The following is a 23,748-nucleotide window of genomic DNA, read 5'->3' on the forward strand; positions in this document are numbered from 1 at the left end:
GAGTTATTTGGTTCTCTGGAGTTTAACTTCTTGAGATCTTTGTATATTTTGGATATTAGCCCTTCATCAGATGTAGGATTGGGAAAGATCTTTTCCCAATATATTGATGCCATGTTGTCCTAGTGACAGTGTCCTTTGCCTTACAGAAGCTTTGCAATTTTATGAGGTCCCAATTGTTGATTCTTGATCTTAGAGCAGAAGCCATTGGTTTTCTGTTCAGGAAAAATTTCCCTATGCCCACATGTTTGAGGCTTTTCCCCACTTTCTCTTCACTTAGTTTCATTGTATCTGTTTTTATGTGGAAGTCCTTGATCTACTTGGACTTGAGCTTTGTACGAGGTGATAAGAATGGATTGATTTGCATTTTTCTACTAGCTGACTGCCAGTTGAACCAGTACCATTTGGTGAAAATTCTACCTTTTTCCCCACTGGATGGTTTTAACTCCTTTGTCAAAGATCAAGTGACCATAGGTGTGTGGGTTTATTTCTGGGTCTTCAGTTCTATTGCATTGATCTACCTGCCTGTCCCTGTATTAATATCATACACTTTTTCTTAAATCACTATTGCTCTGTAAATACAGCTTCAGACAAGGGATGGTGATTCTCCTAGAAGTTCTTTTGTTATTGAGAATAGTTTTCGCTATCCTAGGTTTTTTGTTATTCCAAATATATTTGCAAATTGCTCTTTCTAACTCTATGTAGAACTGAGTGGAATTTTGATGGGGATTTCATTGAATCTGTAGATTGCTTTCAGCAAGATAAACATTTTTACTATATTAATCTTGCCAATGCATGAGCATGGGAGGTCTTTCCATCTTCTGAGATCTTCTTCAATTTCTTTCTTCAGAGACTTGAATACAGATATTTCACTTGCTTGGTTAGAGTCAAACCAAGATATTTTATGTTATTTGGGACTATTGTGTAGGGTGTCATTTCCCTAATTTCTTTCTCAGCCTATTTATCCTTTGAGTAGAGGAAGGCTACTGATTTGTTTGAGTTTATTTTATATCCAGCCAATTTGCTGAAGTTGTTTATCAGGTATAGGAGTTCTCTGGTGAATATTTTAGGGTCACTCAAGTATATTATCATATCATCTGCAAATAGGGATATTTTGATTTCTTCCTTTCCAATTTTTATCCCTTTGACCTTCTTCTGTTCATTTGCCCTGGCTAGGATTTTGAGTACTATATTGAATATGTAGAAAGAGAATGGGCAGGTTTGTTTAGACCCTGTTACAAAGAATCAACAAAACCACAAGCTGGCTCTTTGAGAAAATCAACAACAACCCTTAACCAGACTAACCTGAGGGCACAGAGACAGTATTAAAATTAACAAAATCAGAAATGAAAAGGGAGACATAACAACAGAAACTGAGGAATTCCAAAAAAATCATTAGATTCTACTATAAAAGCCTATACTCAACAAAACTGGAAAATCTGGGTAAAATGGATAATTTTTGAGACAGATACCAGGTACCAAAGTTAAATCAGGATCAGATAAACCATCTGAACATTCCCATAACCTCTAAAGAAATAGAGGCACTCATTAGAAGACTCCCAGCCAAAAAAACCCAGGACCAGATGGGTTTACTGCAGAATTGTATCAGACCTTCAAAGAAGACTTAATACCAATACTCCTCAAACTATCATAGAAAACAGAAGCAAAAGGAACAGTACCCAATTCGTTCTATGAAGCCACAATTATGCTCATACCAAAATCACACAAAAACCCAACAAAGAAAGCAAACTTCAGACCAATTTCACTTATAAATATAGATGCAAACATACTCAGTAAAATTCTCACAAACACAAGAACACATCAAAACAATCATCCATCATGATCAAGTAGGCTTCATCCCAGGGATGCAGGGGTGGTTCTACTATATATGGAAATCCATCAATGTCGTCCACTATATAAACTAACTCAAAGAAAAAAAAAACATGATCATTTCATTATATGCTGAGAAAGCATTTGGCAAAATTCAACACCCCTTCATGACAAAAGTCTTGGAACTATCAAGAATTCAAGACCTATATCTAAACCTAGTAAAAGTAATATATAGTAAACAGGAAGTATGCAATCCTTTATGATCTCTTTCAGGAGCTTCATAGACAGCTGAACTTGCTTTGTGTCGCTGAGGGGATTTTTTTCACTTGTGCTTTTGATCCATTAGCATTCCCTCTCCCCATTGAAAATTTAATGATAATGAAGAAAAATGAGAAGTGTCCTTGTGCTTTCAAGCTTGGATCTGAATTTCTTTTTAATCATTGCAGCCTGAGCTGCCTTATACAATATGTTTCTTTTTCTTGTCTTCAAGGATATAGTTTTTGTTCCTAAACTTTTCCACTCTTCCATTTATTTCACTCTGCATTGACTCAAGTTTATTATGTCTTTAATTTTCCTTGATAATTCTGGTTAATCACAGGGAGCATTTGAAGCATCTTCTACAACACATATTTGGTTTAGTGATCCATGACTAAATAGTGATTGGTAGAAAGCATGTGTGGAAATGTGGTTGTTTCTCACTCTGCAGTCTGTGCTAAAACACAGATGACAGTTCTGTACCCAGAGGAATATGACAGTAGAGGGCTGAACCTACATTGTGAAAACTTAAATGATTCATTTTTGATTGCATATAGCTTTAATTTATATATTTTCTGGTCTTTATTTGGGGTTTAAGTGAGGAGAGGTAATTCAGTGGCCAAAACTTAGAAGAAAAATATGTATTTAAAAATAATTCCTCAAGGGCTTTAGAGATGGCTCAGAGGTAAAGAACATATACTATTCTTGTAGAAGACTGGAGTTAGTTCCCAGAAGTCATCAGGCAGCTCTGAAATCTCTGTACGTTCAGAACAAAGGTCTCTAGCAGCTCTTTACAGGTGCTTGCTTAACTGTATATACCTCCCCATAGATACACGCATATGTGTGATTGAAAAATTACATCTTAATAATACTTCACTTGGAGTTTTTACTCACTAAGCACCATAAAGATTCTCAGATTTTAAAAGATTAACAATAAAATTAAAAAACATAAGGAAGACAACATTGTGTTTTAGGGCATGCAAGATACCAGGCAATAGGACTATTCACACTGAATTCCAGTTTTTCAAGGAAATACTTGGTGATTGGTAAAACAGATAGCAGCTTCATGCTCTCTATTTTAAGTGATAAATATGCAATGTACCATGAAAGAAGTTCAACACAAATGTATGATAGCTGTATCTTAAAACAAAATGTATCCTACCTATTTATAAAACATTATAATTATTCTGTAAAAATATAGTTAATGTAAGCACTTTACTATTGTATCCATCATATGTCACAGACCATAGAACAATATGAGAAAATTCTTATTGTTAGATGAATGTTGAACCATTTAGAATTTTTCAACTCTCTGATTATGTTCTCATTTAGTAACAAATTTTAAGAGAATGTTAAATAATAGACTACAAAAGCAAAATTCTGTCAGATATAGAGCAGGAGAAAATTATTTATTTTAACCTCATTTCAGGTATAGGAAGAAAGGGAAATGGATAGTGAACCGGTGATTTACGAAAGGTAAGAGAACTCAGTTGTTCGCCATAGTCTCCTGAATCCAGCTCAGGTAGTTGCAGACTTTGGTGTAAACACCAGGCTTCCCTCTCATTGCACAGACTGAACCCCAGGAGACAATGCCCTGGATCTCTCCATTGCAGACAACAGGGCCACCAGAGTCACCCTGGTCAGAAAGAAAATACAATTACAATATGCTTATGTTGAGGTGAGAGAATAGACTTCGAGGTATTTTCCTGTTTTCACGGAGCCAGGATAGCAGGTACTGACACTAAAACAATGCAGACTCCCTGCACAGTTAATTGAAACGGTTTTCTTTCTTCCTTCCTTCCTTCCTTTCTCTTTCTTTCTTTCTTCCTTCCTTCCTTCCTTTCTTTCTTTCTTTCTTTCTTTCTTTCTTTCTTTCTTTCTTTCTTTCTTTCTAAATACTATCTCTATAAGCCCATATTTCATTAGTTGGCAAAGGACAGTAAAAAGTGATATTTCTTTCTGTTCTTTTGGCTGTCTTTCAAGAATGGCCAAATGCCATAAACCAATATCTTAGAAGTTTGCTTTTATGTACTGTTTGCATACTATATCTGTACATAGTTCAACCTTGAGCTTCTCCATAAATGTTACAATGAGAAAAACTGTTTTTACTCATGGGATTCTTTGAGACAGATGTACATGGTTCTCAGCCAAGGAAAAGGACCCTGAAGAGGGTGAGGGAGAGAGGGAGAGAGAGGGGCAGGGAAAGGGAGAGGGGGAAGGAAATGGAGAGAGGGGAGGGAGAGATGGGGAGAGGGAGAAGGAGATGGAGAGAGGGAGAGAAGGTGAGAGGGAGAGAGGGAGAGAGAGGGGGAGGAAGAGAGGGGAAGAGAGAGAAGGGGAAAGAAGGAGAAGGATGGAGAGGGAGAGGGGGAGGGGGAGGGGATAAAAGGGGACAGAAGGGGAGGGGAGAGGGGGGAGGAAAAAAGGAGGAGAGGGAGAGGGAGAGGGAGAAAAAGGAAGAGAGGGAGAGATTTGTAGAAAGAGTCAAAGAACACTCACATCACAGGAGTCCTTTCCACCCTCCAGGAAGCCCAGGCAGAACATATTGCTGGTGATCTGGCCTGGGTAGGATTTTTTGCAAGAACTAGCAGAGAGGACAGGGGCTTCCAGGCATTGAAGGAGTGCTGGGTATTTACCTATTGAAAGAAAACAAAGGCAAGATCACTCAATGTCTTCCATGAAATTTCTAATTCTTTCTATTTGACAAACATCATAATTTAGAAGTACTTTTCTTTTAGAACATTTTCCCAATAGTTTTAAGAAGCTGTTCTTTTATGACCATAACATCATTGGCTTTTAGATTTCAAATATGGGGACAGTATTTCCTCCATGAGATAGATTCCTCAGGGAACAACAAATCCTGAGTACCTCTTCTATTTGTCACTTGAGTTTCCATTCCCTCATATAACTGATCCCACCACATAAATACTTTAGCATCTTGCTAATCATTCATTTTTCTTGATTTTTACCCCCTTGGTCTCAGTGAAGCAATGTTCTGGCCTACAAATCATACATTGCAAGACTGCCTACGTTAAAAACTTCTAGAAGTATCTCTCACAGTGAGAATTTCACTATGTGGACCACCAATATACCTTTTGTCTCCCATATTTGTATACATGGGACTTAAGTTCCATTTGACACTTACCACCAATGCTCACAGTGTTTCCCCAGCCAGACACAAGGCACTGAGCATCTGTAGATGCACAGGATCTGGGCAGAGAGACCGTAGATACTTGGGAGTTAAGGACGGCAGGTGACTTCAATTTAATCAGCATGATGTCATTGTCCAGAGTGTCCTTGTTATACTCAGGGTGTCGAATGATCTTTTCTGCATCAATGAATTGCTCTCCACCCTCAAGAACATGAATATTGTGTTCACCAAGGCGAACCTGGAGTTTCCTGCATTAAAAGATAAAGGCTTTTAAGTATCCCTGTAGAGGTTTGTCTCTACCAAGCTGAAAGTTTTGAACATAAAAAGACAGACTCTACCTTCTTAAGGCATCCAGAAGTATAAGGGCTATGCATTTAAGATGTATTGTGCCCTACATCCAATGACCTGGATAGAGGATTCTATCAATTGTGTCCTGCCAGTACAGACTCACAAAGGACCACACCCTTAAGGTAGTATTAGAGGACAGAAGGGCCTTAGAGCACAGGAATTTGAGTGTTGTTTCATTACCTTTTATAGCAATGAGCAGCAGACAGTACCCACTGATCACTGATAAGGGAGCCACCACACTGGTGGCTAATGCCATCATGCAAAGACACCTGGTAAGGAACCAAATGCTTCGGACATGTGTAGCCTCCAACAATCTTGTCATCATCATTAACAGGGAGAGCAACTGGGGAAGAGTTTTGTATATTTAGAATAAAAAGACTTGTCTCAAAATTAGTCTTCCAAATGAAATTTCTATAGACTAACCAGAAAAGACACATGTTCTCTTGTTGGGCAAAATATACTTGTAGTGTTTTAAATGGTATCATTTTCTAATTTTAGCATATACTTGATATTACTGTGAATCAAATCTAAAATTAAAAATTGCTTATTTTCTCTGTATGTGAGTGCATGTGATTGCGTGTAGCATATTGTTCTTGTGGAGGGCAAAACACCTTTCAAGTGTTAGTTTTATTTGTTCACTGCAGGGTCCCAGTATTTTTCCTGGGTTCCAAAGGTTAGAGGTAAACTTTTATTTAAAGAACCATTTTTCAGCACATTTAATGTACTTTTGAATTTATCTTTAAAAATTTGAAGTACCTATCACATACGAATAATTGATGAAGTTAATTTATTGGATATAATTTGTATAAATCATTTAATATCAATTCTATGCTTTTCTTCCCTAAACTTTCCTATTATTTCAGTTATTTATTGGACATATATTAATATATTTAGCATTTTCATACACTGATTCGTCAAGTGTTTGTCAATAATATTTTTAATATTACTAAATTCAATATGTGTATATAATTTATATTGAGCATAACTACCCCCAACATTTAATACAATTCTAAAGAACAGAATGAATCTTTATGAGCTGAACATTCCAATATTTAAAAATAATGGTTGAAGTTTCCAAACGTAAGAGACTTTACAAATAAAAACCCATTTTAATTGTGAGAATTTAGTTTTAACTTTAGTTGTATTAACATAAAAAAAGTCATTTTTCTGTTGTTCGGTATTGAACAACACTATAATATAAGTCTGATTTTATTAGTAAAGATTTGTGAAATAGAACCTAAGGTTTTTACCCATGTGTAATAGCCCATCTCTTCTAATTATGATAATTATATGTAAATAATCAGACTTTGATCTTCTACCTAGTTAGAATTTAATGTTTGCACCCTCTTCTTGAAGCAGAAAATAGTTCCAGTTATTTACTACTTCTTTATAGAAATGGCAGGATGTTCATTGGGGCCATTTGTACTGGTTTGTTCTTTTCCTATACTAACCTATAGAATACATAAATGTAGTAAATAGTGTAGACTTCCCACTTTAAGCTTCTTGCACATGGAATACTTATTCGATTCTGTTACAGTTTTCCCACTCAAAAAACCACAAACCTTCACATCTGATGAAACATTCTTTGAAAGACTCACCAGCAGCTCCGAGAAAAGCAAAGAAGATGCTGATCTTCATGGTGTTTCAGTGTGTCTGCAGTAGGCACTAGGATAAAAGCCTTTCCTTTACAACTATTTATACCTTGAGTTTTGGTTTCAACAGCCATGACCACAGTGAGAGAAAAAAAAGGTGATTTCATTGAATATATATACAAAACCAAATTTAGAATTCTGTTCTGTGATAGATGGAGATGATTCAGCACCAAGTTTCCACACCACCATCTCCCCCAATGTGTCCTAAAGGTTATGGGAATGAAAAGAACAACTCCAGGTGGTGGCAATATGTTTCCACAGCAGGAAACAACGGTGTGGAAAGATCAAAGGACACTGCTTTGTGTCTCAGAGGGGACTTTTGGATTTGTGGTTTTGAACAGTAAAACTGTTATGATAGTAAAGACTAATGGGAAATGTACTTGTGTTTTGAAACTGTGATTTTTTTTAAAATTGTGGCAACCTGAACTACCTAAGACAATATGATTCTTTTTCTTATCTGAGAGAATTCATTTTTTCCTTTTCATAACTCTTCTATGTATTCCAGTGTGCTTCGACTCAAGCCCTTCATGTTCTTAACTTCACTTGATCATTCCAGTTAATCACAGGAAACATTTGTAGGATCTACTATAACAAATATTTAATGTGCTTAACCCCAAGCAAGTGGTGGAAAGTGGGTGAGGAAATGTGGTTGTGTCCCACTCTATAGGTTGAGATAAAAAAAAATGCACACTATATTTCTCTACCAGGGAAATATAACAAATCTTTGGCGTTTTCAATTTTACTTTCCAACAGTGTCTATTAATTACTTTTTTCATTGTTTTGACATAATAGCTTACTGAAGAAACTTTAAAATATGAAAATTATTTTGGTTTGTAGTTTGAAACTAGTGTCCATTGTGGTAAGGAAGGCATGTTACCAGAACCATGAGGTCGATGATTGTATCCAGAGTCAGGAAATACAGAGAGATGAAGACAAAGGCAGTAGCTTTGTTCTTATACAGTCTACACCCCAACCAATAAAATGGTGCTGCTTAGAATTAAAGTAAATCTTTCCACTTCGATTAATAAGAGTTAGAAAATATTTTATAGACATGCACAGAAATTTATTTCCAAGTTAATCATAGGTTCTGCCAAGTTGACATACAAAACTTACCATCATAAATTGAAAGTAATATACTAACTGCCATTAAATGTCTTTAATCTTTACAATGGTAATTATCATAAAAAACAATTGCTTGGGTTCAATATAATGGATTAAGTCAGATTTCTAAGTATCTTGTATTTGTTCTGTTTATGCAAGTTTATTAATTTGAGTTCATTTTTAGCACATGTTAGTATGTATTAATTTTCATCAATAAATTGAGTCCTATACTGTGTATAAGCACATAGTGGATGTGAAATAGCTGTTACATATCTCATGTATTTCAGATGAGAACATATGTTTTTTTTTATATAAGAAGAGTTAAGTGTTGTATTGATGAATTAGATTTTGTCATAAGGAATATTAGGATAAAATTCACAGTTCATAGTTGATTCAAGTATATAACTACAGGAGATATGATCTTTTTGTCATACTTCAATATAATCACTATAGCTTTGAACACTCAGTTAGAATCCAGTTATGGGGGTTGGGAATTTAGCTCAGTGGTAGAGCGCTTGCCTAGCAAGTGCAAGGCCCTGGGTTCGGTCCCCAGCTCCGAAAAAAAAAAGAAAAAGAAAAAAAAGGATCCAGTTATGATGAATCAATTTTTTCTATGGAAATGGCTCTTTTGATGATGCCTCCAGTGTTATTGAATATAGGGATCACAGTATGTGCTCCATATCTGATATGGTAACCCATGCTCAGTAAGCCAATAAAAGAACCATGCTAAAAGTAGAGAGAGTAAAAGGATTTATCAATGCATCTACACTGGGAAGAGGGACAATGAGATCTATGGAAAGCTTAATTCATCTTAGTTCCTGAGATCAGAATGAAATTCATTTAGAGGGCCAAAATAGCATATGTCAAAGTACTTCCAGTATTATAACTTTGCTTACCATCGACACAACATTGTCTGGGTTTCAGTCTCATCCTCTAAGGTGGTATGGAAAATTGCAAGAACAGTGTGATATTTCTTTGAGGAAGACATCTTGCATCCTAGGGCCAACACTTTTTCCTTTTCCCAGTATGAGATATCTGGTGGAATTCTCATTGCTTAGCCTTTACTGTTTTAGTAGTCTAGTAGACTGATGGATACGGGTGTTTCTTTAGAAACACTCCATTTTCTGGTCAAAAGCTCTACCTGCAATCTCAGAGGCTTCCACCACCAGGACCAACCAGTTGAGACCCCGACCCCAATGCCCTGCCTTCCTGGAATGGGGCAAACCCAGCAGGTATGAGTTCCACCCTGCTCCCTCAGCACCCCCTTTCCTGAACCACAATTACACCTCATTCCTGGTGGACTGAAGTCATCTGGGACTACTGTCTCTGGCTGCATCTTTAGAAACCTGTTATCACCAGGGACAGTGAACTACATCTGCAATCCTCAGAGGCCTGTTAACATCAGAGACTAACAACTATAGATGTAGCACTAGGGGCCTTCCCTCATCAGGGACTAATAGATCTGACAACACTAGGACAAACCAGATGGTCAAAGGCTAGTGTAAAAACACAACCTACAAAAGCTAGAGGAATGTTGTACCACCAGAACCCAGTTATGCCACTACAGCAAGCCCTAGAAATCCTAACACACCAGGATTGCAAGAAAGTGGCCTTAAATCTAATCTTATAAAGATGATAGAGGCCTTTAAAGAGGAAATGGATAAATCTCTTAAGAAGCATGGGGAAGCACAATCAAATAGAATCCATTAAAGAAGAAATGAATAAATATAAAGAACTATAGGAAAATACAACCAAACAGAAGTGAATGAAACTGTTCAAGGCCTAGAAATTGAAATAGAAGCAATAAAGAAAACAAAACTGAGGCAGTTCTGAAGATGGAAAACCCAGGAAAGAAAACAGGAACAACAGATACAAGAGATGGAAGAGAAAAGTCTCAGGTATGGAAGATACAATAGAAGAAATGGGTACATTGGTCAAAAAAATGCTGAAGCAAAAAAGTTTCTAACACAAACAGAAAGGAAATTTGGGACATATGAAGAGACCAAACCTAAGAAGAATGGGAATAGAAGAAGGAAAACATTTCAAACTCAAAGGCTCAGAAACTATCAACAAAATTATAGAAGAAATTTTCATAACCTAAAGAAAGAGATATGTATAAAAGTATGAGCTTATGGAACACCAAATAGATTGGTCCAGAAAAGAAAATCCTCTTACCATATAATAATCAAAACAATAAATGTACAGAACAAAAAATATTAAAACCTTCAATAGAAAAAGGCCAAGTAACATACAAAGGCAGACCTTTCAGAATTACACCTGACTTCCCAAAATAGACTTTAAAAACTTTAAAAACCAGAGGGACCTGGGCAGATGTCTTCCAGACCCTAAGAAACCACAGATGTCATCCCATACTATTGTACCTAACAAAATGTTTAATCATCATAGATGAAGAAAACACGATATTACACGACAAAATAAAATTTAAACAAAATATTTCCACTAATCCACCCTTATAGAAGATACTAGAATAAAATCTCCAAGCCAAGATATTAAAATATTCCCAAGAAACACATAATTCACATCAGTACAATCAAAAGAAGAGAAACACACACACATGCAACCACCACCAACATCAAAATAATAGGAACTAGCAAATGAACTGAACGGGTATCTATCGAACTGTTCACCTTCTTAGCACCACAAGGAACCTTCAAAACTGACCATATAATCAGTCACAAAGCAAGCCTCAACAGATTCAAAAAGATTGTAATAACATCTTGCATCTTATCAGATCATTATAGATTAAAGCTAGACATCAAAAACAACAGAAATGACAGAAAGACTGCAAATTCATAGAAACTGAGAACTCTGTACTCAATGACCCTAATTCAGGGAAGAAATAAAGAAATTAAAGACTTTCTAGGATTCAATGAAAATGGACTTACAACATACCCAAACTTATGGGACAAAAGTAAAGCAGTGCTAAGAGGAAAATTTATAGTACTGTGTGCTTTTATAAAGAAATTGGAGAGATCCTATACCAGCAATTTAACAGCACACCTGAAAGCTTTAAAACAAAAAGAAGCAAGCACAGGCAAGAGGAATAGATGACAGGAAGTAGTTAAACTCAGGGCTGAAATCAGTCATTTAGAAACAAAGACAAAGATACAAAGAATCAACAAAACCAAGAGCTGGTTCTTTGAGAAATTCAGCAAAATAGACAAATCCTTAGCCAAAACTAAAAGGCAGAGGGAAAGAATCCACATTATCAAAATTAGAAATGTTCCATGAATGTTGCAACAGAGAGTGAGGAAAGTCAAAGAATCCTTAGGTCTTACTTCAAAGGCTTGTACTCCACAAAATTGGAAAATTTAAATAAAATGGCTGGTTCTCTTGATAGACTCCAGTTACCAAAGTTAAATCGAGATCAGGTAAACCATATAAATAATCCTATATCTCCCACAGAAAGAAACAGTCATCAAAATTCTCTCATCCAAAAATAAATAAATAAATAAATAAATAAATAAATAAAGAAAGAAAGAAAGAAAGAAAGAAAGAAAGAAAGAAAGAAAGAAAGAAAGCCAGCCAGCCAGCCAGCCAGCCCAGGGACAGATGGTTTTAGTGCAGAATTCTACTAGTTAACACCAGTAGTCTTCAAACTGTTCCACAAAATAGAAACCCAAGGAACATTGCCAAACTCATTCTATGAGGCCACAATAATCCTGATATCTAAACCACACAGACTCAACAATGAAAAGAAATTTCAGACCAATTTTCTTCATGAACACTGATGCAAATATAGCCAATTAAATATTTGAAAACTGAATCCAAGAACATATCAAAAGAGATCATACCGCATGATCCAATAGGCTTCATAGGAGTGATGCAGGGATTATTCAACACACAAAAATCCAAATGCAACACACACACATACACACACACGCACGCACACACACACACACACACGCACAAACACACTCACAAACTGAGTGAAAAAAAGTCACACAAATGCCAAAAAAGGCTTTGGAAATATCTAACACCCATATAAAAGTCTTGGAGAGATTGATCAGGGATATAAGGCACATACCTAAATACAATAAAGGCAATGTACAATAAGTCTATAGAAGACATCAAATGTCACCTTACAATCTTAAAGCAATTCCACTACAATCAGGGACAGGACAAGGCTGTCCAATCTCTCCATATCTATTCAACATGGTAATGAAGTTCTAGCTATAGCAATAAGACAACTATAGGAAATGAAGACAATACATTGAAAAATTATCACTATTTGCAGATATGATAGTATACACACATGAATCCAAATTCTACCAGAGAATTGCTACACCCGATAAACATCTTTAGCAAAGGGGCTGAATACAAAATTAACTAAAATATAATCAGTAGCCTTTCTTTATACAATTAATAAGTGGGCTGAGAAAGAAATTAGGGGAACAACACTCTTTACAATAGCCACAAAAATATAAGATATCTTGGGGTAACACCAACTAAGGAAGTCAAAGACCTTATGGCAAGAGCTTCAAGTCTCTGAAGAGGGAAGATGAAGAAGATATCAAAAGATGGAAAGTTCTCCCATGCTTGTGGATTGACAGGATGAACACAGCTGAAAATGGCCATTTTACAAAGAGCAATCTATAGATTCATGGCATTTGCCATCAACAATTCCAACACAAATATTTCGAGACCTTAAAAGAACAATTGTTAGCTTCATAAGGAAAAAAAAAAAAACAGAAAACAAAACAAAACAAACAAAAAACCCAGCGATGTCACTTCTTTTTCTTCCAGTTTATGATTAATCAGAAAATACTCTTTGATTTGGCGATCATTGTTTTAGTAGTCTGATACATTTTTTTTCTTTAGATTATCTTAATTTTTCCAGAAAACTTCTAATAATGCTGCAACCATTCGGTTTCTCTTCCCTTATGTAAGCTATTGGAGGGAGAAGACCTCCATCTGGATTGCTGAACTATTAGTTGCCAAAATATTTTTGTTTCAATATTCAGAGAGTCTGGTAATTTCTGAAATATCTTTGCTAAGTTACCACCCACAAGAGGACTAAGCCTATTATCTTGTTCCTGTCAGAACAAGAAAGGTTGAAAGGTAGGCCTGAGCCTTGGTTTCAAATTTCTTGGTGAGTGTAATAACTGTCCCTCCCTGCTCCTCTTTCCCTCCTGATCAAATTCCTATGTCCCTTTCTGAATAACTGGCTAATGCATCTGCTCCTGTGCCTTCTTTGAAATAGACTAATTTCTTCCTACTCTCACTCCTTCATGAAATTATACTGTGGACACATTTTTGTTGTAGACACACTGATTATTTGAAGCTATTAATGAGTAGTGAGCGAATCACTATTGCCCTTCAGGTGACAGGGTCCTTTTAGTTTTTACCTAGATAAAGGACAATCAATTGAGGTCTCTGTGGGATTCTTATTGTGATTTCTTTCTATCTTAGAAGTTTCTTTTCTCACATTCATAGCATTTTGATCGCCTACAGATATTGTAGTGGTTGGAGGAAATGGTGTTTCATTGCTAATGGCCTGACTAAGAGCAACAAGGGAAAATCACATTGTGGTTCAGTATGAAAAAATCTTCATTTTTACCATTCAGGTTTCAAAAGCCATTTGAATCTTATTTGGATAGCCCTGTGAGTTAAGCAACCTTAGTCTTCTGGAGGTTCATATTATTATTATTATCTTTTTTTTTCTTTTTTTTTTTTTCGGGGCTGGGGACCGAACCCAGGGCCTTGAGCTTGCTAGGCAAGCGCTCTACCACTGAGCTAAATCCCTAACCCCTATTATTATCATTTTTAAAATTACTTTTAGATGCATTTGCTATTGAATGCAAGTTTCAGGGCCTAAAATTGTATCACCTTTGTTTCCTTAAAAATGTTCAATTATTTATTCAGCCACATTCCATATTCTCTGGGCTATAGAACTGTTACATATATGTTGAGTTCCTAGGTGTGTCCAATGTATATTCTCTGTTTGGTGGTTATAACTGTGAACCCAAGTTAGTTGATTCTGTATGCTTTCTTGTCTACCTCTTCCATAGAGTTCCTCAAGCTGCCCAATGTTTGGCTGTGGGTTTCTACATCTCTTTCCATGAATTGCTGGGTGAAGCCTCCCAGATGCCTGTCATCCCATGTATCTTTCTGGAAGTATAGCAGGATATCATAAATAGTGTAACGGCTGGACTTTCCCATGTAATGAGAAATGTAAAGAATGAGAAAGAAAAAAGAAAAAAAAACATTTTGCTGTGGCGGCTGTGGTGCATCCCACAGTATACCCTTTTGTCCAAACAGCTTTACTTGCAAATGTTTATTGCATTGAGTCATTCGTCTAGTCAGAGGACTCTGGCTTCTGCTAGAATATCAATCCTGGATCCTCACCAGGGCTTCTCTCAGATATCCTGTATTAGATAACCTGTTGTTGCCCTGTGTCATGGAGATCCTGCAGTTCATATATGGGGTAGATGTTAGGGTTGGCCAACATACAACTCTGGCTCTGGCTGGAGGCTACGTTTTTCAGCCTGCCAGCTCTTCTGTGCCCTGAGCCACTAGGGCCAGCTCCTCAGTACTGCTCTGGCTGGGGAGGGGCAAGCTCTCCTGCTCCTACTCTCAGAGCCAGCTTTCCCATGCCCACCCCACCTGGCCAGTTCATTGGTTGGCCATTCATTTAATCTCTGCTCCATTTTCACCGCAGCACATCTTGTTGGCAGGAGAAATTGTGGGTCAAAGGTATTGTGGCTGGGCTGGTTTCCAAGTTCTTTCATTGGAAATCTTTTCTGGCCAAAGGAGACAGCCATTTCAGACTCTACATCCTCTGCTAGGAGTCCCAGCCAGGGTCACTCTCATAGATCCCAGGGAACTTCCAGTATCCTGGATTTCTAGCTAGTCCCAGAGATCCCTCTGCCCACCAATTTGAGTTCTCTCCTTCCTGCCCATCTTGATCCCACCTGCTCCTCTACCCAGCCACTCCCTCCACCATGATGTCTACTCTAGTTCCCCTTCTCAGTGACATTCAATTGTCCCCTCCCACTTGGGCCATCCTTGTTACTTAAGCTTCTTTGGATTGTAGCATTGTTATCCTACACTTTATGGCTACTATCCCCTTATGAGTGAGTACATACCATGTCTGTCTGTCTGGGTCTGGGTTACCTCACTCAGGATGATCCTTTCTAGTTCCCTCCATTTGTCGGAAAGTTTCATGATGTCAATGGTTTTAAAAGTTCAGTACTACTTCATTGTGGAAACATACCACATTTTCTTTATACATTCCTTGGTTGAGGGACATCTCGGTTGGTTCCAGTTTCTGGCTATTACAAATAAAGCTGCTATGAACACAGTTGAGCAGTGTCCTTGCAGTATGGTGGAGCATCTTTCAGGTACATACCCAGGAGTGGTAAAACTGGGTATTGAGGTGGTTTCTGAGAAAGCACCAACTTGATTTCTAACATGGTTGTACAATTTTGCACTCCAACCAGCAATACAAAAGCGTTCTACTTACTCTATGACCTTGCCAGCATGCACTGTCACTTGAGATTTTGATCTTGGCCATTCTGACTGGTGTGGGATGGAATCTCATAGATGTTTTGATGTGTACTTCCCTGATGACTAAAGATGTTGAGCATTTCTTTAAGTGTTTCTCTGCCATTAGAGATTCCTCTGGTGAGAATTCTCTCTTTAGATTTGCACCCCATTTTTAACAGGGTTATTTGGTTTGTTAATATAGTTTCTTCATTTCCATATTCTTTGAAGTGGGAAATGATGAAGAAACTTTATTGCTAGTATGATATTGTTCAAGGCACTAGGAAAAGCAGTGACAGGCTGACTTCCCCACATTAATGCCAATAAAGCAAAAAAATATTTCCTTATTTTTAATTCTTTCTTTCAGATATTGTTTTTATTTTCTTTTGTTTTTTTGCCACACATAACATTTTAACTCCAAAATTGGTTCCAGAGAGATGTGGTCCTTATTTTAGTAAACCTGCCCCTGTAGTTATTAATCTTTAGCAGGAAGAATTTGGAAGATTTAAAAAAGATAGCAATAGAAATCCCAGACTGTTAAGAACTCAGTTAATTCACAAATCATATGGGAGCTCAGAAGTCCATTTTGGCAATAGGAATAAAGACAATGAAGTCCACGCCTAGGAAGTGTAACTAGCATTTCATCTAGACAGAATAAAAGTCATACTTGCTCTGTTCTGAAAAAGCACATGTCAGTGTGGTAAATGTCCTGATACTTTGTCTCAGTGAATGCTTATAAAATAAATTATCTAATATAGAAAATGAAAAGGGAGCCTAGCATTGAGTCTATAGTGCAAATTATTATGCCTATTTTTTTTCTGAATTGGCAATTGAAGTTAAGACAGAATTCCAAAGCAAAATGTATTGGATATTTGCAGTTCAGATTCTGGTAAATGTTAGATTTAACAAAAAGATGCCGTATGATTTTTGTGCGACAAAAAGAAATATGTCTGTAGTATGTCTTGGGAATTGGCCATATGCTACCCAGCAAAAGTTCAAGGACTGGAACTGGTAAATTTATCTGAATGTCTCTTGAGCAAAGAGTGCTTCTAGGCATATGGCTTAGTCACAGACAAGCAAAAATTATATACATCAGGGGGCTGTGGTAGTAACTATTTAATCTCATTTGGGGTTTTCCACTATGCCTTTGATCATTCAGTTCCAAGATAAAAGACACAGAACTTTTATATTTATAATAAGCCTTAATAAGTACTAAAGCTGGGTAGATATATACCCCTAAGCTATTATGTCTACTTCCCTGCCAGTAACCCGTGTTATGACCCACTGTGTTCCATCTGGACTGCTCTTCATTCCAATTGGCCAGCCCTCATGTCCATGTTTTCATGATTTACCATCACCATGGCATCTTCTCTTCTCTCTACGACCACTTTCCCCTTGTGGTCTCTCCTCTGAGCCCAAGTTCAGGAACCCGAACTGCTTTAACTTTCTTCTACCCAGTTATAGCCTGTATGCATCTTTATACAACAATCCGTGAAAATTTGGGGGGCAAGGTTACATAGTGCCACTTGGGTCTACATGCAGATTCTCTCATCCCTGGGAGGCAACCAAGCCTTGGGGGACCAGTGTTTAGCATTGTAATGCATGGCATAAGATCAAACCTCAACACTGGGCTTTTCACAATAAGTAACCACCCAGATTCTTAGAAGTTACAGACATCCTACATTTGAACCTAGACATATCTGAAGTTGTTGGCAACATTTGATGTCATTCACTTGATGGTTTTGCAATGCAGAATGCAAGTAAGGCAAAGCTGTGGGCACTTACATCCTGATTCCAAAAGAAAACTTGGGAGTCTTGCCAAGCATACAGATTCATAATACTTGCAGGAATTCCTTGAGAGAATGGCTTGCCCACCTGTGATGGTGAAAACTACTTCACAGTGGAGATGAAAATTGGGTGATGTCAGCAACACAGAACATAAAGGGAAAAAAGTTGAAGGTTGTGAATGTACCCAGACCAAGAGACACACCCTGTTTATGTAGCGAAAGATGGCAAGACTGTATTCTTACTAATCCATATTAAGGTAGCATGTACTATAGAATCTAAACTTGCTACTACATGACTTACTGTTTTCCATGTTAAGCATTGGCCTCACTTTGCTTTGTTTCCTCCTTGATTAGAGCTTATTCATTTTGTCTGTAAACAGTTTTGTGCATTTGTTGTTAGAAGTCTGTAATATGATTAAGACTTTGGGAATTTTTGGAAACGGACAAGATGCATTTCAATTATGAGATGATCACAAGTTTTTGCAAGACAGTTTTGGGAAGTTGTGGCTCATCGATGAAACGGACTTCCTGGCCCACATGTTGAACAGTTTATGCAGTTAGTTGAATTGGGGGCTGAGTTGAAAAGTAGTGGTTAGCTGGGCTATTAATTATATTTTATATCTAGTATTAATAGCTCCTCACTCTTTATTTTCTGAATGTCTTCATGTGGTAATTCTCCACTGGCACCAATTTCTGATACTGAGATTTACTACCCAAATATCTGATGCAGCATAATATTAGACTTAATACTCTCAAACTAAGGGCCCAAATAACTTTACGTGGTAATGTTAAGTCATGTTTACAGAATTACAATATCTGACTCTCGCATCATTTATGATTTCATTGATCCATACAAGAACTCTTTCAACAGTGACTTAACCACCACAACATGGTACCCCAAAATAATGTTCTTCCATTTTACCATGTGACTGATAGTTGTGCTACATTTGATGATAATAAAACTACTTGACAGATGTGACAGACATTAAGACTAAAAGTTTTAAATGTTAGATCATGTAAGTATAGATATATTTTTTGTACAAGCTAGCAAGTCCTTGAACTAATACTTTCTAACAGACCAATAACCAGTCTAGTGTCTCTAGGTGGAAAGAATACGATTATCTCCCTATAAAGTTCATTGCTTTGAGGAGAAGTTTGAGTGAAAATTTAGTTGGAGTAGGCATGTGTGTCCTGGTTATTCCTTACTGCTTACACAAGGTTCAGAGTGAATATTGTGGAGGAAATGGGGATAGAATAGTGTAAGATGGGTAAAACAAAGAACCACTGTAAGATTATGGACAGTGTAGGCCTTCCTATCTGCTGCAGTTTTTAAAGCAATTATCATTCCCACAATGAAATTCATCAGTAGGCAGTGAGACTATCAGGAAGGTACCTGATGTGAAACACTGCATCAAACTTTCTAGACATATACTTGCTTGAATGAACTTCCTTGAGATAGAAGGTGTGCAAAAATGAACACTCCTTTTGCTTTTCTAGGAAAGGAACTCTTGGGAAGTCTTTGTGATTTTCATGGTCAGAAGCCATGCAGTCACAGAGCAAAGTTCATACATAAGCTTGATAAAAATCTTGTTGTCTAGGAGATGGTGACATTAGTGGCAAGAAGGATTCCAAGTGTTATGAGAGCTTGTATCTCAGTAATTATTAAAAGCCTGTGATTTCAGTCAATGTGAAGAAAGAACATCTTCTATTCAGGAAATATGGGAGCCTGCTCTGCCTGTGAAGGTAGTGTGAAGCCCTAATTGCAAGGAAGAATTACTAGGCTAGCCGTGGAGTCATCAGCTCAGAACAGCTGATAACTTTAAGTTGTGTCTCCTTGGGAGAAAGAAAGACAAAGAATGTGGACTGTGTCTGTCAAGGCCACAGGGTGGTGCTGTCTAAGTCTCTTGGAGCACAGATGATATCACCACTTGCCCCAGATACTTCACAAAAAGCTTTATCATTCAATGCTTATTCTTCAAAGTTGTATCTTGTTGCTTTGGTTTATTGCTTCCTTTGTATACATTCTTCCTTTGGTAACAAGAATGTTTATTTTGTGCCACTGTGCTTTGGAACTATGTAACTTTTTGTCAGTTTCTCAGGTTCATTGCCAGCTGTGCTTGCTTTGCGGTTCAAAGAGGAATTTAGACTTGGGCTTTTGATCACTTGGGACTATTAAGATAGTACCGACCGGAGAACTATAAGAGATTACCTCACATTTTAAGTTGGAGTCCACTGCATTATTGCCATGGTATCCTGAGCTTCCTAAAACAATAGCACTTTCTTATCTGAGGATAGTTTTCATTTTTAAGACTCTTCCATTTACTCTATTATGTTTGAGACAAGCCATTTTAAATTTTGTAGTCATTGGTCATTCCAGACAATACGAGAAAGTGTTTGTAGGATCTTCTATAACAAATGTTTAGTTTGCTTATCTATAACCAAATGGTGGGCAGTAGAAAGCAGCTAGGGAATCATGGTTTTGTTTCACTTTTTGGGCTGAGAAAAGAGTGACTGCTATGTGGTCAGCAGACAATGACAACAGTAAAGTACAACTATATTCTGAAAACTTACATGATATAGTCTTTTTTTACTATAACTCAGATTTCTATACAATTCTGTGTTGATTATGGGGCTGGTTGGGGGAAGTGACTCAGAAGCTAAAACACTGGGGAAAACAAATGTAAAATGTGTGTTTACAAAACTATTCTTCAAGGGCCAGCATTGTGGTTCAGGTGTTTAGAGCACATGCTGCTTTTGCAGAGAATCAGAACTTGATTCATAGCACTCCATGTCAGGCAGCTCACAGTACACCCTAACTGCAAAACAAGTGTATCAGACATCTGTAGTGTCTGCAATCACCTTCCTCATGTGCATAAGCCTCCATACAGGCATGTAAGTAATTAAAAGCAAAAATAATTCCTAAAATATTCTTCACTGAGAGCTTTCAGTCACTCAACCCTATTAAATGTTCATGTTCTGAGCACCAAAGGAGGGGAAAACATGAGTCAAGACATCTCGTGCTGAATTTCTTTAGTTAATGCTTTAGAAGGTAACACTTGTAGAAGTTGGTGAGTGACAACCCATGCAATTTCATGTGTCCTACCATGACTTATAGGTGTATAATCTACCATGAAGCCAGTCTGAATATGTGTGTATGACAAACATATCTTCACCAAAATGTATCCTACCTGTCAATAAAGCATTAATAATCATTATACAAAATGTCCGTGATGATTGTACTTGCATTCACCATTGTCTGTTCAGTAACTCATGAAGCACAGAAGGAGATCTGAAGGTATTTATTAAGGTAAATGAATGATGAAGTCTTTACAATGATCTTAGTACAGTGGTTCAGTTCTCTAACTATGTTTTCATTTTGTACCAAGTTTTCAGACAATGCTCCCTAATATTGGTTCATTCTTGGTTCAGAACCCAGAAAATCTGATGTCCTTACATATATCATTCTTTAGTCACCAACCATAAGGTGACTAAACCTATTACTTTGGTTTTGTCACAGGATTTAAAGGTAGGCATGGACGTGGTGACAAATATCTTAGTAAATGTAATAACTATCCTTTCCTGCTCCTCTTTCCCTACTGATTAAAATCCTAGGCTCCCCTGTCTTTCCAAGTGAACCAGGCTGAATAGCTGGCCACTGCATGTGCTCAGGGGCCTTGTTTTAAAGACTCATTTCCTCCCCCACACAGTTTTTCATGGATATCGACGTCTTTGTTGTAGATCCACTGCTCATTTGAACCCTTTAACAAGTAATAAGCCAACCATTCTTGCTTTTCAGGTGACACAGTCCTTTTAGTTTCTACCCAGATGAGGGAAAATCAATTGATGCGTGGTGTGGCTTCCTGCTACAATTTCTATTCATCTTGCATGCATTTTGTGTTGATTGCCCACAAATATTTTAGTGATTGGAGAAAATCATGTTTAATTTCAAATGACTTGACATGGCCTTTCATGGGAAAGTCACCTTAAAGTTCAGTATGAAAAATATTTATATTTACAATTTTGGGTTTCAGAAGCCATTTGGACCTTGTTTGGATCATTTTTAGATACCCATGTGTGATAAGCAATCTTAGTCTTTTAGAGATTCAGAGAATTCTTGGTACTGCTTCCACTATTTTTATGTATGTATTATTATTGAATGCTAGCCACAGGACCTGGAATGTTTGTTTCCTTGGAGAAGGTTCATTTATTTAGTCTCTCTTATCCTTAATAATATTTCTAGAGGTTTTTATTGTGTTAGCACATAAAATATCATGGTCAGGTGTAGAACAATTTGGTCTCTAATTATAATGGGAAAAGGCAGATATTTGGAAAAGCATAATAGGAGAAAATGGCTGATTAGGTCCATGGATTTAAAGTCCAAAGTCCTTTGATCTTTTTTTTTCTTACCTTCTATAAAGTGGACAATGGCCACCACACTATTCGAACGAGGTTCTTATCCAGGAGGCATAAGGTCAAGCAAGTTTGGGATACATTCTCTGACATGAATGCTAAAATAAGACTTACCTTTTAAAATTTGCTCCTCCAGGAATCTTTTTTTACAGACATAAAAATTTGACCTCAAAATAGGTTCCAGAGAGGACCATTCATTATTGTGATAAACCAACCCCTGTGGTTATGGTTATTAAACTTTAGCAAGAAGAATTTGGAAAGTTTAGAGAAGATAGCAATATAAACTCCAATATGGTATAAACTTGGTTAATGGACAACTCATTTGGGAGCTCAGAGGTCCATTTTGTCAATAAGAATAAGGAAAATGAAGATTGCATATATAAAGAGTAAGGAACACTCTCCATCTATCCAAAAATAATTATCTTGCAGCCTTTATTCTGCAAAGCACATTTCTATAATGATCCATGTCTAGACATTTTGTTTACAGTTGAAGTCAAGAGAGAATTTCAAAACAAAATATTGGATATTTGCAGTTGGGTTGGAGAAGATTGTAGAATTTGGGTTTAGAAAGATAAGCTTCCAGCAAATGTTAGATTTAAATAAAAAAGTAGCCGTGATTTATATGAGACAACAAAAATATGTCTGTAGTATGTCTTGGGAATTAACCATATGTCAACCATCAAAAGTTCAAGGACAGGACGTGGTAAACTTACTTGAATATCCCTTGGGTAAACAGTGCTTTTTTACACATGTGCTTCAGTCATAGTCACCTAAGAAATTACAGCAATCAGTGGGCTTTCATCATATTTAATTTTCCAGATCTCAGAACTTGTGGACATCATTCATTTGAGCTTAGACATGGCTGAAGGTGGGGGCAAATTTTGTTGTTAATCACTTAATGGTGGCTTTGCAAACATGAAGAATGCAAATGAAGCAATGTAATGGGGAGCTTACACCCAGACTTCAAAGGAAAACATGAGATGGTCAACAAGCATGAGGCTTGTTACACCTGTAGGAATCCCTTGAGAAAATGGCTTGTCCACCTGTGGAAATAAAAACTGCTACATTTTAGAAATAAAACAAAAACAACAATACCTCAGAGATGCCTAGAACACAGGATGTATAGAGAGAAAATGTGAAGGCTGTGTGTACCTAGACAAGACAGACACCTTTGCTTTTGGGCTAACAATGGCTCGTTCTACTAACTCAAATTAAGGTAGCACAAGCCATAAAAACGAGGCATGCATCTGCCACAGTTACTATTTTTAATGTTAAACATTGGTCCTACTTTGTTCTGCTTCCTCCTTGCTTTGGTTTCATTCATTTTTCTCATGCAATGCTGGTGTATGCATTTGTTTCTGGAAGTATGTAACATGATTTAAGTTTGTGTGAACTCACAATGAAAAAGCTTCCTTGAGTCTCAGCAGACATTGCTCTTCCTTTCTTTGAGATTGAATACCCAGTGGCCTAGAAAGGCCTCATGTCAGTGTTTCTGAGGCTAGCCTTGAACTGCTGACCCTCCTTTCTCCATTTCTTCTCCAAAGTACTGACATTACAAGTACACACTATAGTCTCCTTTATGGAGACTTTGCATTTGTACTTCACATGGATGTTTCCACGGATAAGACATTGGAGCTTATTGGAAATGGACAAAATACATTTTGAATTATGAGACGGTCATGAACTTCTGCATGTCAGTTTTGTAAATTTG

At 37.1% G+C, this 23,748-nt stretch overlaps 1 protein-coding gene across 2 annotated transcripts; it reads right to left on the reverse strand.

The window, feature by feature from the left end:
- Nucleotides 1-3,462: 3,462 nt before the first annotated feature.
- On the reverse strand, nucleotides 3,463-7,316 carry 1810009J06Rikl (RIKEN cDNA 1810009J06 gene like). Of its 2 annotated transcripts, NM_173301.2 has the most exon segments (5): nucleotides 3,473-3,718; nucleotides 4,582-4,718; nucleotides 5,228-5,481; nucleotides 5,762-5,924; nucleotides 7,180-7,231. In NM_173301.2, coding segments are annotated over 5 exon segments (744 nt in total). In that variant the 5' UTR covers nucleotides 7,220-7,231; the 3' UTR covers nucleotides 3,473-3,568.
- Between the last annotated feature and the right edge of the window lie 16,432 nt (nucleotides 7,317-23,748).

The sequence above is a fragment of the Rattus norvegicus genome, chromosome 4, assembly GCF_021556685.1.
Source record: "Rattus norvegicus strain SHRSP/BbbUtx chromosome 4, alternate assembly SHRSP_T2T, whole genome shotgun sequence".
In the NCBI taxonomy this organism is placed as follows: Eukaryota; Metazoa; Chordata; class Mammalia; order Rodentia; family Muridae; genus Rattus; species Rattus norvegicus.

Excerpts from the sequence above, each read along its gene's own strand:
- 1810009J06Rikl (XM_087656224.1), bottom strand. The coding sequence starts at position 7,307 with ATGGCTGTTGAAACCAAAACTCAAGGTATAAATAGTTGTAAAGGAAAG. Across the intron at positions 5,482-7,179 it reads TGCTTTTCTCGGAGCTGCTG|GAAACTCCAGGTTCGCCTTG; the intron begins GTGAGTCTTTCA and ends CTTTTAATGCAG. Across the intron at positions 4,719-5,227 it reads AAACACTGTGAGCATTGGTG|GTAAATACCCAGCACTCCTT; the intron begins GTAAGTGTCAAA and ends TTCTTTCAATAG.